Consider the following 22401-nt stretch of genomic DNA (forward strand, 5'->3'; position numbering starts at 1 on the left):
TCTTTTAAATACAGTGTATTTTATAGTCATAGAACTGAAGGACCAAAGAGTGTTAATACCACTTTATAATTCCTTGGTAAGGCCACACTTGGAATACTGCATTCAGTTTTGGTCACCATGATGTAGAAAAGATGTGGAGACTCTAGAAAGAGTGCCGAGAAGAGCAACAAAGATGATTAGGGGACTGGAGACTAAAACATATGAAGAATGATTGCAGGAACTGGGTATGACTAGTTTAATGAAAAGAAGGACTAGGGGAGACATGATAGCAGTGTTCCAATATCTCAGGGGTTACCACAAAGAAGAGGGAGTCAAACTATTCTCCAAGGCACCTGAGGGTAGAACAAGAAACAATGGGTGGAAACTAATCAAGGAGAGAAGCAACTTAGAACTGAGGAGAAATTTCCTGACAGTTGGAACAATTAATCAGTGGAACAACTTGCCTCCAGAAGTTGTGAATGCCCCAACACTGGAAGTCTTTAAGAAGATGTTGGATAGCCTATCTGTCTGAAACGGTATATGGTTTCCTGCCTAGGCAGGGGGTTGGACTAGAAGACCTCCAAGGTCCCTTCCAACTCTGCTATTGTATTGTATTGAGTTAAAGGCTCTGTAGAAAGGCCCTTGTGGGAGATTTGTGAGTGCATTTTTCAAAAACTCTTCTTCACAAGTGAACCTTTTTACTTTCCCCAGTTGAATAATTATTTTCAGATTTGTTCTGCTTTTGGTTCTTTTCTTTTTTAAAACAAACAAACTATATATAGTTTTGCAGATAGTTCATTTTTTCCCTAAGTGGTAGCAATTTGTAAAGACAGCCACTATAATAAAATAATTTCCATAGCATCTTTAAACTTGCTCTAATCTAATAAATAATGTTATGCATAATTGTAATTTATTTATAAGCACTGCTTTAGTCTACAGTGGGAAAGGAAATAATTTATTTGCTGCAGAAATATAAGAGTTGGTTTACTCATTCCAATTAACTGGCTATTTAGGAAACACAATTCATTTGCTGGATACTTTTGAAGAAGAGCAGGATTTGTCAATGGGGGCAATTTCTTTTAAAGGAATCAGAATATTTTATGGCAGACGACCATGTGACATTTTGGGAAATAAGAAATTAATAGTATCAAGTGAGAGATTGCTGAAGATAGATACATCAGAAAAATTCCAGGCAATCTCAGAATGTTTCAGTGAACACAATGGGTTATTAATATATTAGAGTTCTTACAATTCTTAATTGATAAGTATTTATAATCTGTCTCATATATGAAACCTGCATCTCTGTAAACAAACTGTCTTTCTTCCCTACTTTCACCTACTTCCCAATTTAAACCCTGCATCAGTTTAGCCATTCTATGCATCTGATAGAGGTCGTTTGCAGCTCACAAAACTCTTTTAAAGGTTCCTCCTTGTAATTTCTTGGAAGAGAGTATAAAAGATTCTGCTACAAATTTTTGTAGGAATGGATTTGGATTTTTGTGTTAAATTAAGGATGGAAGAAATGAAAGTCACCCACGAGAGACTTTTAAAAAATGAAGAACTGGAGATTTTTCATTTTGTAAAATGTACAGTTTGGCTGAGGGATTTCTCCTGCTCTTCTCTGTCATCTCTGCATATTACAAATATAGTTTCAATGTCTGCACAGATACCATCCATATGTTCTACAGCTGAGCTGATTTTGGTAAGCCTAAATACTCCCTCATATTACATAACTGAAGGATATCGAATTGTATACCTTACTTTCTTCTGATTACAATTGATTTAACTTCCTTCCTGTTCAAGATTGCTGTACCTTCTGAATTTTCTATACTACTTCTTGCATTTTTAAATAATTACTCTGCATTTTCTCCCCTTAAATTTACTGTTTGTCTTTTGTCAATATTTCACAACCTGAATGTTTTGGCTTGTTTAGATGATGTATCAAGGGAGTCATTGTCCCAAATTCAGATAGATATTTTCTCTTCATTTTAGATTTTGGCAAAGGCTTCTGAGTGGACTCATGTGGTCACTCTCAATGTTTCACAAAAATACACAATAGCTTGTATCACTTTAGGGTCTTCAATGAATGAGAAATCTGTCAATTGAAATCTTCCCCATACTCTATTCAGAGACACCATCATCATTCTAGAAAATACTACATTGTTACTAACTCTTTACTAGTTGAATTAATATTTTCTGTCCTGATTATTGGGCGAGCCTGTAGAAATTGATCTTAATTTTATTCTGCATTTGATTTTTAACTGGTTCAGTTGTAATACTATTACCTTTTCTTATTTAATAACAAGAAAGCAGCTCAAAAATAAAACAACTGCCATGAATGTGTGTGTGGTGAAGGAAAAACACCAGATTTTTTGCCTAAACCGTAATGACAATTGCTTTCTATTAGTAGTTTCATCACCCCCAAACTACACATTCATCTCTATCAATTACACCAGGGAGCTCTATCTTTTTCCTTACTGGATGAGGACTTGTTGACTATGATGAAGCCCATTCTCATCAGAAGATATTTAGTACTATACTAAGCAAATGCTATGAATGAAAAGCTGGGAAACCAGGTAACCAATGTAGCTGATAATTCAGGATGTGGGATTCAGTGCATTGACTCTGGTTTTTCTCAGTGATGTTACTATAGTAGCACTGTTCCATGCTACTAAGAACTTGTGTCAGAGGCTAGTTTTCATTATTCCAATTCCAAGGCTTCACAAGTAATGAGGCATTGTGCATTGTATGGACCTGGATCTACCAGATTTTTCCTAGCAACGGTATAATTCTTGGAGGCAAGACAACCCTTTTTGAATGCCAGCTAACAAAATCCCACTTTGAAAGTGCAATTTTAATTTCTATGCTTTTAGGAGCATAAATAGGGAATTATCCTAAACACTGAGCTTGACTGTATATTCCAAAGTACATGGGTGGTTTGAATTAATTGCTTTAATCTTCTTTTTCTTAGATTGGGTAGATTATAGGGCAGTGATGGCTAACCTTTTTGCCATTGCATGACAAAAGTGGGGGGAGCATGGGGGTTGTGCGTGTGTGTGCACACACCCATAATTCTACACGCCCACCCCCCACGCATGCATGTGCAACCCCCCCGTGCTCCCCCTGCTTTTGGCATGCGATGGCACGGTGGACCCCTTTTTTACCCTCCCCAAGCTCCAGATCCTTTCTAGGAGCCGGGATGTGTGTGCAGAAACGGCCTTCCCCACCACCGGGGGCTCTCCGGAGGCCAGAAATGGCCCACTTGCTGACTTCTGGTTGGACTGAAAGGCCTGTTTTTCGCTCTCCCTAGGCTCCAGAGACTTTCTAGGAGCATGGGGAGGGCGAAAACAGCCTCCCCCCCCAGAGGCCCACCGGAGACCGAAAACAGCCTGTTTCCCAACTTTTGGTGGGCCCATGTGCGTGCTGGAGCTGAGCTCGCGTGTCCACTGATATGGCTCCACGTGCCACAGGTGCCATAGTTTCGCCATCACAGTTATAGGGCATAATCAATCAAGACTATCATTATCATTGCAGTGCCCTGATTCTTTGATGTACTCTCTTTTCCTTGACTATTCTACTTGAAATGTAGATGCTTCTCTCTACAAAAGCAATCAAAGTTTTCCATTCACAGGATTTAATTTCTATTGCTTCGTATTTCCAAGCTGAGATAGTACCCTGAAACCAAGTCTCAAGACTTGTTCTTTTATCACTCCTTGTACATTTTAGGTTGAGATATTTGCATCCATACTTTCACAATTGCATCATAGAGATTGGTTAACGTAGGTTGTTTTCAACAGTGCATATTTCCATGTCAGCATTTATATAAATCATAAATCCAATTCTTTCAATTCAAAGTTCTTCCCTTTAGTCTTTCAATAGCACCTCAAGTATTTACAAAGTTCGTGCACATGTGATGATCTGCTCATCAAGGAATAAGATATTTTCTTTTCCCAGTAATTCATTATTGGTCTATCTAATGGTAGAAGATGTGTGTATTAACTTCATTATTAAATTCGTTTTTTCTAGATTTTAGATATGTATGACAACTAGGAAAATCTCAAATGACCTTGCAATCTACATTTTTAGCACTTATGCTTAATTCTTTTAGGATTAATTTTTCTTGGGTCTAGCGAGATAATGAAGCTCATTGCTCTTTTCTTTATATATTTTTGAAAAATTCATTTGAGCTCAACTGTTTGTACTTATTCATCGTTCCCACCAATAGTAGCATAGCCATATCATCTCAGTCAAGGATATCTGTTTTTTCCACATTTCCCCCCATATTCCTAACTATTTTAGTCATTAAAGAAGATAAGTTTCCAGGGCATAAGACAAATACGATCTGCTTCAAAAAACAAGCTGTTTGTCAATATAAATAAACTTCAGTTTAGAAAGCCTTAAACTTTCAAGAGAAGGTTAACTGGCAAGATACTCCATGTGGCCAAGAATAAATCTGCAACTATATTTGCAGTTGTTTTCAATAAAGAAGAGGTAGAGTTGTAGTGAGATATTAACCATAAACCAATTTTGTTAGCAATTTTTTGTCTTAACTAGGATACTGTTCCCCACCCCCAGTGTTTCTTTCTGATTCAGTCACACAGTTCAAATTACTATTGGAAATCATGGCATAATATATTCCTGCTTGGTCTGACTTTCTGACGTTTATTTAGACCACTATGTTGATATCTGGATTATGTAATTTACTATGCTTGATTGAATAACATTATCTTTGATGCTATGTTAATTGCTTGGTCTTTCTCTGATAAGTGCAGTTTGCTATGCAAGGAACCATAATAAAGAGGGACAGATTGCTCAGTAATTGTTTCATTGATTGGCAGTCTCTGCATTCACACACATTTCTGCTTTCCCAGTATGGGTACTTACCTCACTGAGGCAAGTAATAGTCCTTCATATATGTGCAATGGGAGGAAACATTTGGCACCCCTTCAAATCAGCTCAGCTCTGGAATGTTCTGATGGTATCTGCCCAGGAACACAAAATTCATTCAATGAATGCACAGATGACTGCTTACAAAACCACAGAAACAGGTAAGCAATGTGATCCTTTTCTAACTTTTAAAAAGCCTGAATGCTTACAAGAGCTTTGTGCTCTTTGGATCATCTCTATTTCTCCACCACTTCCAGGAATGAGAATATGGCTATGCAACATGACATGGCCTTATCCTTCCAAGAAACTCTAAAGGAAGGAGGCAGCTTTTAAACTAATTTTTTAATGCAGCTTTATATAACTCTGGATTTTTAAAAGTTAAGCAAAGAGATGAATTTGCCACTTTATGGTTTTCAAAAAAGAAATGCTGTTCACTTTGGTGGCTTTTTAATATATATACAATATAACAAAGGCAACATTAAAATTATGGTTTTCTGCCTGGATGGTCTCCTGGAGTGAGCCGAAGGACAGAAAGGGGAAGCAGTGTGTTCCCTCCCATATTTGGCCATACCAGGGGTTGGGACACAATGTATATCGCCCTCCTCCCTTACATCAAAGGTACCACAGATAAAATCAGCAAAATTCTCCACAAGCACAATATCAAGACAGCCTTCACCACTGACCAAAAAATAGCCAACATCTTAAGAAACCCCAAAGACAAAATCCAGCTAGAAAACCAAGGAGTCTACGAAATACCATGCAAAATCTGCCCAGCAACATATATAGGACAAACAAACAGGAGAATAAATGCACACATCACAAAAGACAAGAACGCAGTAAGAAAAAAAAACTTCCTCCCTTTTCCAGCACCTTAAAGCTACAGGACATGAAATCAATTTTGAAGGAACCAGGTTAATCTCCAAAACAGAACACTTCAACAAGAGAATAATTATGGAAGCCATCGAAATAGAGAAACACCCTAACAACATGAATAAATGTGACGATACCTCCCGCATACCAAACATCTGGAAACCAGCCCTAGTCAACAAACGAGCCCCACCCACCACCCAGGCAGTTACAATGCAAAACAACAATGCACACACAGCCAGAACCAATCAGCACCAATCTACCAATTATGATAGAACCACACAACCAATCATTCCACTTACTGAAACAAAGCCAGCACTCCATCCCCTCCCACCAAGATTTACAGAAAGACAACAGCTCCGTTCGCACTTTAAGCCAAAAACAACAGCCTGAAGATGGCAAGTGAGACCTTGCTGAAACGTTGCCAAGACAATCTCAATCTTACATGGGAAAAGACCTGAATACAACAAAACCAGCATACACACACACACACACACACACACACACACACACACTTTCCAAAAGTTTCAGAGCTGTTCTATTGCATTGGTCAGAATATTATGTAATACAGTCTAATGCAAGCTCTTTTAGTGCTTTGAGAAAGGTTATTTAGGATTAAAAATGTAAATTTTAAAAGAGTTTATGACTCTGTGCACATTGTTTTGGTTATTCTACATGTAATATTTATGTATTGTAACCAATTTCTGCACTGGTCAAATACATTTCCCTGGGGAAAGCAACTGAAAAAAAAACCCCTCAAAAATGTCTTTTGTGTTGTAGAACTGTCCATTATGAAGGTGGTGCTGTGTCAATTCATGCTCGTTCCCTTTGGCGACTGGAGACTTTGAGGGTTGCGTAAGTAAATGCTGGCATAATATATCCATTATGATAACTAATATTTCCTTTTGTCAAATGAAGAAGAGTTTTTTTGTTATTGTTACAAAAATCATAGTATGCTAAAAGGTTTTGATTCCATTTGGAAATAGTACCAATATTACAATGTGTAATCACTTGAGATATCATTTGGATTAATTGATGCATACTGCTGCCAAATAGTGTCTCTTTCAAAATATTTGTTTTGAGGAAATCCTGCAGAAATGAATGCTTATTGATTGATTGATTAATGAGAGTATGTGTGAACAAAAGTAATGTCACAATTCTATTTAAGAAATTAAAAGCCAACCACTCAGATTTTTAGCATTTTCAAATTTGATTAGCCTCAGAGTATGATTTGATAAATGTACAGTATTTTTTGCTTTAAATTCAATTTGGCAGTAATGTGGTGTCTGCTTCACAAATTAATTGTATAAATAAGTACCTTCTTTCATATCAGAACATATTCCAGCCACTCAGTGACCTTGGGCATATTTGTGCTTTGCTTTTCTCTCCTGTATTGTTTTATTGGAAAGTTAAATATTTAGTTAAAATTATTATTTAAATTATTAGCATACCTCTGTCTTCTTCACCCATACATAAATGCACAATTCTTAAAGCAAGCAAATTAATTTCAGTTGCTGGGAGAGGCTATTTCTGTCAATGCATGTAGGTCAATCTGATGTGCATTATGTAAAGAATGAATATTTATTATTCATCAGTAAACAGAACTCAGCATTTTGCAGCCTTCTGTTGGCTGTATTTGGGAATGTGCTTAACTTACCCTATTATTTGTCTTTTTTTGTTCCAAAAATACTGGAGCAGTAGATTATATGATGAAAATGTGGGAAAATATGTTGTTATGAACTCAGTTGTTACAATATTACAAATATGCTACTGAAATATAAACGAAAGAGAATCCACCAAAATATCTCCTATGTGGACTTTACAGGTCTCATTTCTTTCTGTTGATTTCGTGGATGTAGATCTGTTTGTCTTCTTATGGACCACATGCATGGCCCATCTATGATTTGGTGGACCTGATTTGGTGGACCACCAAAACAAATAGATTATCTTAGCTAATAAATTGAGGTCTTGTTCGATGTCTGCCTTAAATGTCTTATGGTTGAGATATCACTGAAAAGTGATTTCATCATATCTTTAATTTTAGAAATAAAATGGAATGTTCATGTTTCATGTTTTCATTGAATACTTAATATTTTAAATTGTTTATGAATGCTAATTTTATTTTTTTAATTAGATGGAGTGGAAGTCACATTAGATGGGGGCAGCCATTCAGATTAAGGCACATAACAACAGGGAAATATTTAAATCTCATGGATGACAAGAGTCTTCTTCTAACAGACAAAGAAAAAGCTGATGTGAAATCTACAGCATTTTGTTTTCGATCTTCCAAGGTAAATACTTGTAATAGAAGTAATTTCTTCATTTAATTTAATTCATTTAAATTTAATTTTCCAATTTAATTTAATTACTTAATTAGATGTCTTTAGACATCACCCCAGTCCAAACTGATTCTGAGTGGTATACAATCAAGCCAAATAAAGATAGAAAATGCAATATATTAATAAATAAATAAGGAATGTAATACAGAGCATGAACAGCCCCTATGCAAAAAATGAAATAATAATTAATCAATAGTTAATTATGAATAATTAACCAATACTTAATGCCTTCTTTGGTACATATTTATTGTCTGAGGATTAGTACTTGGCTTAATATCTAGTATCTGGTTCAAGAAAATCAAGGTGCAGTTAATAGAGAATTGGTGCAGTGTTACTTGCTTCCAATAGATAGAGAAAAAAAAGCATTTTGTAAGCCAAGATATGATTGCTCAAAATGAACCAATAACAGGAGCCATTTCTCATATCCAGAGTCCTTTTGTACAAGGTGGGTAGCCTTGGGCAACTTATCAGTTTTTTTCAATCCCCCAGTATCTTTGTGTGTGCCCTTTAACACCTCCTGTTGTTGAAACTTGGCAGCAAGTGCTTTAAGGCTAAGAATCGGAGTAGTTTACTTCTCAGAGGCTTATAGCTTCCAACTCTTTGGAAGATTGGATTGTGACTCCTGACTTGGACATTTCCTAATGCAAGAAGAGTGATAGAGATAGCTGAACTGCATCTTATATTGGTAATTGTTTTTTTTTAAACCTGTGTGTAGCATTTTCTATTGCTCTTACTCATACCACATACTACCTAAAACAAACCAAAGCACATCATTGTTCAGCATGATTTATGAACTCAGCCATTTTATTGAAGTGCTTTTCTTTAACATGTTGCTTTTCCCCCCTTTATCCATTTATATAATATCTATTCTACTTTTATTGATGACAAATAGTAAGATAAGACTACAAAACTCTCAGTTGCTCATTTCCAAGCAGACACAATAATTTTAAATCAATAGCTTTATTGAGACAATTGGGAAGCCATACACAGAAAGAAGTAGTATGCATAGCAGCACATGGGGAAACATTAGTATGTCTTGGGGTGAGTAACGTCTCCTGCTTAAAAGAGACAGTTGTACAATCTGTCCTTAAGAGATCATCTCTTGATTCAATTATATTGGACAATTTTCACTCAATGTCAAGTCTCTCTTTACCAAGGAAGATTCTGGAGAAGGCGATCAGCTTTATCTAAAGACATTTTTAGAAGTAATGAATTACTTTGATCCCTTGCAGTTAGTATTCAGGCCTATGCATGAGATAAAAACAGGATTGATTGTCCTAGTTTATGAACTTTTCTCAGGATGTAGATGAAAAGAGAATATGCCTCTTGGGTCTTTAGGCAGTGCTTGATACATCAAGCAGATTCCTTCTGGGTAGCCTGAGAGGTTTGCAAGAGGAAAGCAGTGCTTTATAGTGTATCCACTTTTGCCTTATATGCAGGCGAAAAGCATGTGAGAGGGAATAAAGGTCAAACTCCTGTTACATGGCAATGAAGATATTGCTCAAAGGTAGCATTTATTTTCTATGTTTTATAACCCGACCATAAATGAAGGGGAAACATCAGTCAATGAAACAGAGCTTTACCCAAACATGCAGAGTCTTTATTAAATATGAGATAATTGAAATTCAGAATGGGAAAAGAATTGTGCCAACCTTAAGTTAGGAAATACAATTTTGTGAGAGGTTTATAAGTGTAATGGAGGACCGTGGGGATGGGGGGAAGATATGCTACCTAGGACACAATCAGATTAGAGATGCAGGAGTCCTCAATGGATTAATAGTCAAGGGAAGAAATTTAGGAAAGACTCACCCAAATTGTTCAGGTGTTTAAAAGTGATAGGAATCTTGTACTTTCAGGCTTTCAAGTTTCTGTTAATGCAACCTTACAATAAAGTAGAATTAACTTATCTACTCCTGTTGCCTATCTGATTTACCCATGTGCACTGACAATAAATGTTTTAAATTCATGTAATTAGTTTAGATCTTGAGGGGGTTGCCTGATAAAACCATTATTGAAAAGTCTCTTAATGATCCAACAATTCATGTTAAAAAGACAATAATTACATTTGGCTGAAAGAAACTATTAGGAAAAAATGTAAGGGAAATAAGGTTTGATCAGACTCTGGAACAGATATATAACCACAGTCACCAAATTTAAAAAATCAGCTTGAATAACAAAGTGTCATATAGGTTGTGGACGGAAGGTACATTGGGAAACGAGAATGCGTTTGAATAGGAGCAATATTTATTGGCTCTCAGAATATTTTCCAAACGGAAACCCTTTCTTGCTATGACGAGTAAGTAATGCAGTTAAAGCAGCAACATTGGGAATAAAATAATGAAAAAAATGGCAAAGTCCTGAAAATGCTGTATATAATTAATAGTGTCTATGAGGGGAGCGAGGATGGTCCAGGATAGAACAGATTCAAATTTAGCTGGATGCATCTGAAATTTATTCTAAGAAATGTGGTAATCCAAATACACCAATGGAGGAAGTGCTTTTTTTCAGCTTAAAAGAAAATAAAGTGTGTGATTGCACAGATGGTGCAGACTATCCTACTTGCTGCATGTACAGAGTGGGATACTCAGATTAAATAAATTAATTGTCCAAATAAGTAATCTGAAAAATGTAAGATTGGTTCTGTAAAAATATGATTCACAAAACTTTGGTAGCTAGATCTATTTGGATGCCAAAAGTCATTATTGTGGATTTATATACTCAAAAACATTGAAATGTTCATTCCATTCTTTGATGTGAATTAGACCTCAGGGTAGTTTAGAATTTAATTTGGTAAAAAAACACGGGCTTTCTGCAGCTGTTACAAAAGCCTAGAAATAAGAGGAAGAAGGCAATGATCTATAATAATTTTAGATTAAAAGAACCAGCAACTGTAAACTACTGGGAGTGAGCCATCCTCCTCAAGAGCAAAGAATTTGCAGGGGAGGAAGATAAAGCCTTTCTGCAACCTCTCATCAGTCTTTTAGGGTAAACAATTATACCTTTGACATTGACTAGTGATGTTTTGCGGAATTGGGCTTCATGAATGACATTGATAGCACAGTCCCAGAGTCTGTGTTTCCCCCTTTCCAAACACGTCAGTATTGGCTGTATAATTGATAGCTAGAAAGGAGTGCAGTGTGAAGTACTACTTGTCCTGTGAATTGTAATTCATTTCTTTAGGTCTTCCATCTGTAGCTGAAGCCATCCACCATCTTTGCTGCTATCCTCTTCTTCTCTTTCCTTCCACCTTTCCCAAAATTAGAGTCTTTTCCGGAGAGCTAGAACCTTCAGATGTGTCTGAAGTAGAATATTTGATCCTAGCCTTTTTTTTTTTACTTCTTCAAAGTAAACTTCTGCTTTCATAAAGCATTACAGGGAACACCTTTGCTTGCATTGTTCCGAGTTTAAGCTGTCTGTAAAGTGGAGTAATAACAGGTTCTGTGAGAAAAATGTACTTCTGGATGATGAAGGATTTTATGAAGTAGTAGATGGCACTGGACTCTGGTAGAATATGCAGAGTCCATCTAAGTCTCTAGCATAGAGGAATGATTAAATGAAGCTAAGTACATAACTTGGCAGGTCTGAGATATGTTTAATATGTGTGTACTCCAGTGACGTGCGGTGAGGGTTATGGCTGGGGAGGCTGGTGACGTCATCAGGAAGGCGGGGAATGGGACCATGTGTGCAGCACACGTGGTCCCATTCTTCGCCTTCCTGAGTGAACATTAAGAGGACCGCGGAGTGCACTGATCCGCGTAGCATTGCTTCCTCCACCGGCGCCAGTCCCTTCCCCCCACTCCTTCAAGGTCTCCCACCAACCCAAAGTCCGATCCCCAGCTCCCTCGGGCAAGGCTTGAGCGGGGTGAATGGGAAAGCAACGTAAGGGGCTGCGCTTTCACCCTGCTCAAGCCTTGCCGCCTGCAGCCACCGCCCACCCACATTTCTGCCTCCGCCCTCCGCAGCTCCCGGGCGCGCTCGCTCTTTCATTCGGCCGGACTGCCTCGGCGCCATTCTGGCACCTCCGTCCGGGTGCACCCGGGAGCTGTGGAGGGCAGAGGCAGAAATGTCGGCGCTGCCGGAGGACAAAGGAACGCAAACACGCATCTACCCGCTGTCTTTTCCAGCTACCTAGCGCTCTTTACCTAGCGCTCCAGCCGAGAGTGACAGGGAGGAGAGGAGGGGGTAGCTGCGGGCTACCTTCCGCCCCTGCCGTGCGCGCCTCGCTCTTGTCGGAGCCTCGGCCGCCTGCAGCTTCCACTGAGAACCGCAACTCCGCCCGCCTCGCCAAACCAATTTCGAAATCATTCTTTATTCCAAATGCGCACAAAAAGCATCTGCGATCGGTGGAAAAGAGCGCTAGGTAGCTGGAACGCAAACACGCATCTACCCAGCTGTCTTTTCCAGCTTTTCGTGCGCATTTGGAATAAAGAATGATTTTGAAATTGGTTTGGTGAGGTGGGCGGAGTTGCGGTTCTCAGTGGAAGCTGCGGGCGGCCAATGCTCCGACAAGAGCGAGGCGCGCACGGCAGGGGCGGAAGGTAGCCCGCAGCTACCCCCTCCTCTCCTCCCTATCGCTCTCGGCTGGAGCCAACCTCGCCGGCCCTTCCAGAGCCGGAGCGGGATGGAGCAAAGAAAAAGGGGCGGAAGCGCAAACAAGAGCTCGGGGCGACAAGGGCTTTGCCACGGACTTTTCCTTGTTGCGCGCACAACGTGCGTGATCGGTGGGCTAGGTAGCTGGAAAAGACAGCTGGGTAGATGCGTGTTTGCGTGCCTTCGTCATCCGGAAGCACCGACAACATTTCTGCCTCCGCAGCTCCCGGGCGCGGCCGGACGAATGTATATAATATTATAATATTATATATATATATAGTATATAATATTATATACTATTATTTCATGAAGAGAAGTGAGGCCCTGCCTCCCCTGACCGCACGTCACTGGTGTACTCCTGTCTCTGAGGCTTTGAAAATTGATACTCATTTTACTAGAACTGTAGTGTTTTGAATGACTGCTTACAACTGCTTATGTATAAATAAATGTGACAAAAATGTTGATATTTCAAAAGGGGAAATTTTAGTAGCACAAGTGTCCTAGAACCTGCATGCATTGGTGCAATGTTTCTTAGGAAGAAAATGGAACTCTCAGTTTATATTATATGAGGAAGGTTGTAGAGAGGGAGGTATATGTTTGGTGTTGGAGAGTAGCAACAGAAGCAATAACCATAGGTCATGTGCTGGAAACAGTGTACATTCTGTTCCATTTATTGGCCTTCGCTTATCATCCAGATTAACTTTCATTTTGGTTGCAACTTTATTCTGATACTGGCACAATGTGATGGAATTGGTGATTTGGGTCAGAGTACGGGCTGCCCTCCTATACTATTGGGAATAATAATAATAATATATATAGAATAAGCTTCTTACAAATGATGGCTATACAATACTCGCTCAATCCCACATTCTCAAGTAGATTGAGAAGCAGAGAGTAAGAACATTTTTTATATAATAATGTTTAGGAATACAGGAAACTTTCCATATGTATGTCAGACCCAAGCTTTGAGTCCTAGGCTTTTTCGAGGCCAAAAAGAGTTTGGCAGCCTTTTTTTTGCAGCTTCAAAGCTACCATCTGTTTAATGTCTACCAAATAGCTATTGCTATGAATATCAAGGCTCTCACCTCAACTGTCATAACCTTCAAAATTCCATATTTTTGTTAAATAGGGTTGGTGAAAATCTTATAAAAGGAATGGAACATTTATATTCATAAGTTTTACTTTTGATCTATTGGTTTGCCAAGAATAATCTGGCTACAATAAAAATATCCTTCCTTCTTTCCTTCTTTCCTTCCTTCCTTCCTTCCTTCCTTCCTTCCTTCCTTCCTTCCTTCCTTCCTTCCTTCCTTCCTTCCCTCCCTCCCTCCCTCCCTCCCTCCCTCCCCCATGGATCCATTTATTCATCTTTGATTATCCAACTGTTTTATTATGTGCAGCAGGGATCCCCATCAGAGGTGGGTTACTACTGGTTCACACTGGTTTGGGCGAACCGGTAGTGGAAATGGCAACTGGGTCGCTGAACCGGCAGTAATGCCAACAGAAACCCACCCCTAGTCCCCATCCCCTAGGCCACGGCCCACTACCAGGCTGTGTCCAATTTGCAACTGGGGCATGGGCTGGTACACGCATGTGCACGTGTGTGCACATGCAGCTTGACTGATGTGAGTGGTGGGCCGTGCACATGCATGTGCAATTCAACTTGCAGTCAAGCTGTGCGTGCATGTGCATGCATGTGCCGACTCACTGCTTGCACGAGTCAAGTGCGCACATGTATCTGCCTGCCCACCACTTGCGTGGCCTAGTTCCCCTCTACCCCCACCCCCCCAAGGCAGATTGCCAAGCCCGTAAAGATTGGGACCATTGATGTACAGTTTAACATTGGGTTTAGATAAATGCTTGGCTTTTTCAGACTGAAACCAGTGCTTGTTATTAATCAAAGTTACCAGAAGCTTTGGAGACAATATGTATAACTTCAGACTATAATCTTATACCAATTAATTTGCAATAAACTCCATCAAATCAAATGGCTGTTACTCTTCCATACAGAAATTGCATTTTTAAATATTATTCATTTTTATGTTTATGTTCCAGGCCTTTTTTTTAGCCTACTGTTTTTTATTAGACTAAACTAAAATGTATCAGCTTTAATATAAAGCTTTATACTGCTTCATTTCAGATTTGCATCTTATATTTACATATTTTAAAAGTGCTAAGAACGCATGAAATGATATTAAAATATAATATGTGCTAGCTTTTTGATGGAATAGCAATCTTATTAGTTTATTAGAAAAATGTTGCCAAAACCAAAGGTTTTTTTTTAAAAAATGTGGACATTAGCCATTTCCTGCAAAAAATAACAAAGCTGAAGAGAACCCTTTTTTATCACATCTACATAAACAAAACCACAGGTGTTTATGGAATGTGTCATTAAAACAATTCATAGATGTGATATAGAAAACTGGTGTGTAATTTTGAAATTCTAGTTTGCATGTAGAGTACAATATTAACATTATGAATATGTAATGATTTAGATAGAAGAACTATAGAATTCAGGCATAGAATTGGTATTCGTAACAATAAATGAAAATGGGAATAATAAAGAGAATTATATACATTTATTATGTGCTTGGAGTAGTTGCTTTTTCTTTAAAGTTTACCTGCATCTGGAAAATAAGTGTACTTAAGTACTATTGAAATTAATCTTGTGTCATAGACTAAGTGTTATCATTTGTAACGTTAAGCGTGCTTACCATTTTCTGTTCAGGTAAAAACTTTAACCTTTCAAAATGGTTTTGTAGATAACAACTGGCTTCTTTTTCCTTGTAGGAGAAATTAGATGTAGGGATAAGAAAAGAAGTGGATGGCATGGGAACCCCAGAAATAAAGTATGGAGATTCAGTCTGCTTTATACAACATATAGACACATGTTTGTGGCTTACCTACCAATCGGTGGATGCAAAGTCTGTAAGAATGGGATCTTTGCAGCGCAAGGTAAGGTGTCTAAAACAAGGTTATTATATTAAATATAATTTTGACGTGACAAGGAAATTAATGCTGAATGTTGAGATTCTAGAAAGAGTGCAGAGACAAGCAATCACGATGATTAGGGGCCTGGAGGCTAAAATATATGAAGAACGATTGCAGGAAATGAGCATGGCTAGTCTAGTGAAGAGAAGGACTAGGGGTGACATGATAGCAGTATTCGAATATTTGAGGGACTGTCACAGAGAGGGACAACCCATTTTCCAAAGCACACAAAGGCCAGATAAGGAACAATGAATAGAAACTGATCAAGGAGAAAGTCAACCCAGAAATAAGGAGACATTTTCTGACAGTGAGAACAATCAACCAAGGAAACAGCTTGCCTTTAGAAGTTGTGGGTGCTTCAAGGCTTTCAAGAAGAGACTGGACAATCCCATGTCAGAAATGGTATAGAGCAGAGGGTTGGACTAGATTACCTAGAAGATCCCTTCCAACTGTGCTATTCTATTATTTTAAAATTTACCCAGAACCCAATTTCAATGTGTTTGTCACTCAATGATCATTAGAACTGTACTACATAAGAGCTCAATCCCAATTCCCCAAAACACATGGTTTTTGGACTGGAAGGCTTCTATTCTATTGTGAGTACTACTGATGATGTTACCTAGTTTGGGAAATGGAATGTCTGCAACAAAACAACCAAGCTCAAATAGCACCAAGGACCCCTCATTTCAACCCTGTGCTACAAATATTTTTCTTTATAGGCTTATATTCATCTATTTATACACACATAGATTCACTGTCTGATATGACAGACGTACGACCTCACTTCTACTACAGTTGTTACTGTAAGCAAGACATCATGTGATCATGATGTGATTTTACTGCCAGCTTCCCCATCGATTCTGCTTTTTTTGGAAGTTGGTTGTAAAGCATTGAAATGGTGATCAGGTGACTGCAGGAATTCTGTGGTGGCCGTAGTTATGAGGACAGGTCATAAAGTTACTTTGCCAGTGCTGTCATAACTCTGGTTGCTAAACAGCAAGAATTAAGCAAGAATTACCTATATTTTATTTTTATTGACATAAATATGTTTTGGTTATATGAGGAATTTTTACTAGAGTTCAGCAAAATAATAATTAAAGAAATTTATCTCATTTTTCTTAGCATTATGTTTTACTTGTTTTATACAATACAAGAGTTACATAAACCTGCCTAACATATGAGGAAAATGGGATATTTACAAAATTACAGAAAATAATTTCAATTGTGGCAAAATGGAAAAATATATATGCAAGAGTGTATTTTTGGCAGAAGTAAATGGAAAGTTAATCAGTGATGCTACCTTTGAAATCCACAAATATCTCTAGTTTCCTATAAATATTTGCATGTTTAACAGTCTTGGCAATAAGAACATATTGTTCTGAGTTGGCACAAATACTCTGTAGTGATTTCCACCAAATATTTTGTAGCGCCTGTTTGATTACTGCCATTGTTTTCAAAACAGCATTCTAACATCTAACCGCCTATAAAACAAAAACAAAAAAATCTGGAGAGTCAGAAGGTACACAAGGTCAACTATGAAATTAGTTTGTATTCAACAGATATGCATTAGTAGGAAAAACTTTGTTTGAACATACAAAATTGCCTGGATCTGTGTAGGTAAACAAAACACCCGGATGATTAAAGAAAATAAACCAATAGATTTTGACTACGTATTATAGTTAGTACTCAAATTACAACTGGTCACTTAGTGATTAGGTGAAGTTACAACAGACCCTACTGTTGTAACTTACTACTCAGTTTTGAAGTTCTGACATTGCCCATGGTTATCTGACTGCAATTTATAATGGCTTTTTTGCTGGAAAGCAACTTTTACTTCTGGTTTCCAGAAATAAATGCCCTACAGCACTTAACAGTCACTGCCAAAAAAGTCAAAAAATTGGGTTGGTCAGGTGATGACGTGATTTTTGACCATCATGGCTTATAACCATAATTGCCAGGCTCAAATATTGCTGAAAGTCGAGGACTACATGTAAAGTGGAGTGAAGTAATGGTAGAAAACTTTCACATAAATTACACAGGAATTTTTTGGGAACCATGCAAACCCATATTAACCCAATTGGTGAGATAAAACTCTTGAGTTAGCTATGTATTCAGAAAAAAACAAAAAAAAACTGGTTGGTAAATTGATTATACCCACCTGGCAAAAGTACAGGATTTCAGAAGAACAAATACAGAGGTCTTAGTATCTCTGAGAATGCATTTAGAAGAACTTAACTAAAATTGTTCCATGAAAGAAAATCTTAGAAGGTTCACTGTATAATACAAAAGTTGTCTTGTGAACAACAAGTAGATACTACTATGCAAAATGAAATATATCAAAGGATGTGTGCAGGATACTCTTCTTATATATGGGTCTACCTATAAGCAGTTCACAAAGAACAAACCTCATTATCTGGAATAAAGGTTTTAATCACAAATTGTGAAGTGGTTGCTATTAGCTATAAATTGCCATTCCAAATAGGTCATAATTTATTCTGAATTTTAAGCAGTGCACTCCTTTGATTTAATTGGCATATGGGAATGCTTCAGAACTGTTTTGTTTTTACTCTCAAGACTGGATTATTTGGCTGGACGATGAATTCATAGTTATATAGGGATTTGCCTATACTGTATTGGCAACATATGGATTTTATCCATTATTTTCTGTAGTGAAGTAGCAATGTTTGCAGATCTCAAACAAAACAATGGATGAATAACCTTTACACTTTTCAAGAGTAAGCTTTGAGACATAGAATTATGAATCATTGCTATAAATTATTGATAAATAATTGACTGACCTGGATTGAGAAATCCAGAGAAATAGAATTAGGATGAACCAAAGATTCATCGAGCATTAGCATGGTTTTCTCCATTGGGTTTTTTGTTGTTGTAGGCCATCATGCACCATGAGGGCCATATGGATGATGGGTTGACATTATCCAGATCTCAGCATGAAGAATCACGTACAGCACGAGTAATTCGCAGTACTGTCTTCCTTTTCAACAGGTTCATAAGGTATATATGTATACTACTCTCTCACTTTTTCTTTCTGTCATATTTAACATTCTGAAGCCAACAGCTTAATAAGATTATTTAGTAGAAGAGTGCATGAATCTTCACAAAACTCCATTTAGGATTTGCTTTACTTGAACATGAGGTATTTGAATGGTACCATGTCAGCCATACCATATGAAAGCCATACCAAATGAAATTCAATGGTGAAAAGAGTAAGGTTCTACATTTAGGTAACAAAAATGGAATGCACAGGTACAGTATAGGTGATACCTTGCTCAGTAGTAGTAACTGTGAAAGGGATCTTGGAGTCCTAGTGGACAACCATTTAAATATGAGCCAGCAGTGTGCAGCAGCTGCCAAAAAAGCCAACACAGTCCTAGGCTGAGGGATAGAATCAAGAGCACGTGAAGTGTTAATACCACTTTATAATGCCTTGGTAAGGCCACACTTGGAATACTGCATTCAGTTGTGGTCGCCACGATGTAAAAAAGATGTGGAGACTCTAGAAAGAGTGCAGAGAAGAGCAACAAAGATGATTTGGGGACTGGAGACTAAAACATATGAAGAACGGTTGCAGGAACTGGGTATGTTTAGCTTAAGAGAAAGAAGGACTAGGGGAGACATGATAGCAGTGTTCCAATATCTCAGAGGTTGCCACAAAGAAGAGGGAGTCAAACTATTCTCCAAGGCACCTGAGGGTAGAACAAGAAGCAATGGGTGGAAACTAATCAAGGAGAGAAGCAACTTAGAACTGAGGGGAAATTTCCTGACAGAACAATTAATCAGTGGAACAGTTTGCCTCCAGAAGTTGTGAATGCCCCAACACTGGAAGTCTTTAAGAAGATGTTGGATAGCCATTTGTCTGAAATGGTATAGGGTTTCCTGCCTAGGCAGGGGGTTGGACTAGAAGACCTCCAAGGTCCCTTCCAACTCTACTATTGTATTGTATTGTATTGTATTATATTGTATTGTATTGTATTATATGAAGACTTCCTTATGTGAAGTACTTTGCTGTTCCCAAAAAAATAAACATATGCTAAATTTTAAAAGAATTGTCTTGAAAACCACTATACCAGTTTTATATAACTTTAATATAATTCTTTCCTCACAACTTTTTAGTTTGCCTGCAAAAGTCATTGTGATATTTGGGGGGGGGGGTGCAGTTATTTGTGCTTTTCATATGGAAGATTGCTGCTCCAGTTCTTTGAATCACAATCTGCGCATTAGATTATACTAGATTATCTCCAGAGCAAACTACTTGGTTTATTTCCAGAGGTGTAGATCAGAATTGGACTGCATGATCTTTATACACTTGTTTTACTTAGTGCTGGTTCTTCATTAAAACTGAGACACATATTTTTGTTAATTATCTGGTTCAATTGGGATATTATAATGATAGCATTAAGAAGCAGATGAAAATGTATGTCTAATTAGTGGACTTTTACATTAACCTTAGGGGCCTTGATGCTCTCAGCAAGAAAGCTAAGTCTTCCATAGTTGATTTACCCATTGAATCAGTCAGCCTTAGCCTTCGGGACTTGATTGGTTACTTCCACCCACCAGATGAGCACTTAGAGCATGAAGACAAACAGAACCGACTAAGAGCTCTGAAGAATCGACAAAATCTCTTCCAAGAAGAGGTAGCAGTCTTGTTTTCTTTATGGAAAAAGTTAAAACTGTTAAATTTGCAGCATAATGTCTGCAGGAGTTTTAAATTCAGGTTTTTGTTCCAATAGAGGCAAAACTTGTTAGAATAAAAAGTATCTTAATCTTCTGAGCAGTGGTGGGTTCCTACCAGTTCGGCCTGGTTTGGCCGAACCTGTAGTGTTTTGGCGGTCTGGGTCGCTGGAACCAGCAGTGACCCAGGCCTGCCACGCCCCTGAACTAGTTCTCTGGGTGGCGCTATTGGTGCTGCCATCTTGTTTTTCAGTTCTGCGTATTAATTGTACTGTGTATGCGGGAGTGGTACACACATGAGCCGACCGGCTGCTGGAACCCACCCCTGCTTCTGAAGATTTAATAAGTCTGTAATTCTTTCCCTTATATGTTATTTCTAGATCAGTAAATAAGCTATAAGTACAGGTTACAAACAAGTTAAAACTACCATTAGAATGTCTTATGTCTAGGTTGGAAATTGAATTAATTTATACTATAATTTGTTGGAACCAAGCAAGTCAATATTGTAAGCTACATGATTTATATTGTTTCAGTATCCCAACTTTTAAGCTAATCACTTTGTTCTTTTGGGATTCAATAATAAGCCACAATTAACTAAAGCATCAAGTGAGTCATTGCAGAGTTTTTCATGCAGGCCTGCAAATAGAAGATGTGAGGTGGGATGACAGAGGGTGTGAGTTCAAACCTAACACAGTGCTAAATCACATTTTAGGTCTCATTCCATCATAATGCTCTAGAAAACATGAGGAGATATATGAACTGCCTATAATATGCCCATTCTTCAAAAGATTGTAAATGTAGAATATTAGAAGTGTATTAGGTTTGCAAAATATATGGCTCAATGAGACTGTGTAACCATATGGAATTAATAGAGTGCTTTTAAGAAGCCATCTAAACAATATCTGTGGAGAATTGCAGTTTTAAATGCGATTTTTATAACAGCATGACTTACTTCTTCCTAAATATATGAAGATGGGACTGTCCTGCTTATAAGTCAATACAGTATTTACCTGTGCCTTTTTCTGGTTCTTGGGACTATTTGTTACCCCAAAGCTCAGTTCCTTTATTACCTACATATTACCTAAGTGCAAGTGTAAGTGTGTATACAATATCACATATAAAAAAAGCTCAGAGATTTTTAACACTGTGTGTTGTGTGTATGTATGTAAATAAAGAAAGAGGCAGAGACTTTATGTGTATTCATTTTATGCAAAGTACAAAATGATTGAAAACAAATACCTCTTTTCTTATAGGGTATGATCAATTTAGTGCTTGAATGTATTGATCGCTTACATGTATACAGCAGTGCAGCTCATTTTGCTGACGTAGCTGGAAAGGAAGCAGGAGAAACTTGGAAATCTATTCTAAATTCGCTGTATGAATTATTAGGTAAGATATCCCTTCGAGTAACTGAGATTAGTAACATCTAAACACACATAAATATATGTGCCAAAACCCCTGGGATGTTGAAATATATTTTATTGTGTATGATAAAGATCTTCAGATATCCAAGTGCACCCTTGGATGAGAATCAGAGTATTTATTTAGATTGTAGTTTATACCAAAACTGCAGTGCACTTACTGTATATATTGATGTACAATTGTATTTGTGTTAAGTGGCAGATTCAAAATATAAAATTGTTTTTTGTTTCATGTGAACTAAATTAAATGTGGATACTGCCTGCTGATAAAAAAAAAACCCGTGTGGTAAATTCTTTGATCCTATTACACTCAGATCTTAATTTGATTCCATTACATAATACCATAGTGTAGCAAAGCATAGGATAGTGTAGCATAATGTAGCATAACCTTGAGTTTTAACTTTTTTATGACAAATCTCTGGCCAGTTTAGCTGAAGAATATTATAATGAGTAAAGTTTTCAAATATCTCTGTATTCTAACAAAATGCTGTAATTTGATATTTAGCTTAGGTACAGTTAGTCCTTAAATTATGACCATAATCGAGCCCAAAGTTTATGTTGCTAAGCAAGACAGTTCATGAGTGAGTTTTGCCCCATTTTATGATATTTCTTGCCACAATTGTTAAGTGACTCACTGC

At 37.7% G+C, this 22401-nt stretch overlaps 1 protein-coding gene across 1 annotated transcript in view; it reads left to right on the forward strand.

Moving 5' to 3' along the window:
• Positions 1 to 22401, forward strand: part of RYR2 (ryanodine receptor 2) — a 325381-nt gene that overhangs the window by 145888 nt on the left and 157092 nt on the right. The window contains exons 11-16 of the mRNA XM_081941599.1: positions 6514 to 6588; positions 7868 to 8024; positions 15450 to 15614; positions 18544 to 18665; positions 20122 to 20305; positions 21596 to 21731. Of these exons, the coding sequence (XP_081797725.1) occupies positions 6514 to 6588; positions 7868 to 8024; positions 15450 to 15614; positions 18544 to 18665; positions 20122 to 20305; positions 21596 to 21731 (839 nt within the window). The remainder of the gene's footprint in view (positions 1 to 6513; positions 6589 to 7867; positions 8025 to 15449; positions 15615 to 18543; positions 18666 to 20121; positions 20306 to 21595; positions 21732 to 22401) is intronic.

Source organism: Natrix helvetica, assembly GCF_964273705.1.
Source record: "Natrix helvetica genome assembly, chromosome: 2".
NCBI lineage: Eukaryota > Metazoa > Chordata > Lepidosauria > Squamata > Natricidae > Natrix > Natrix helvetica.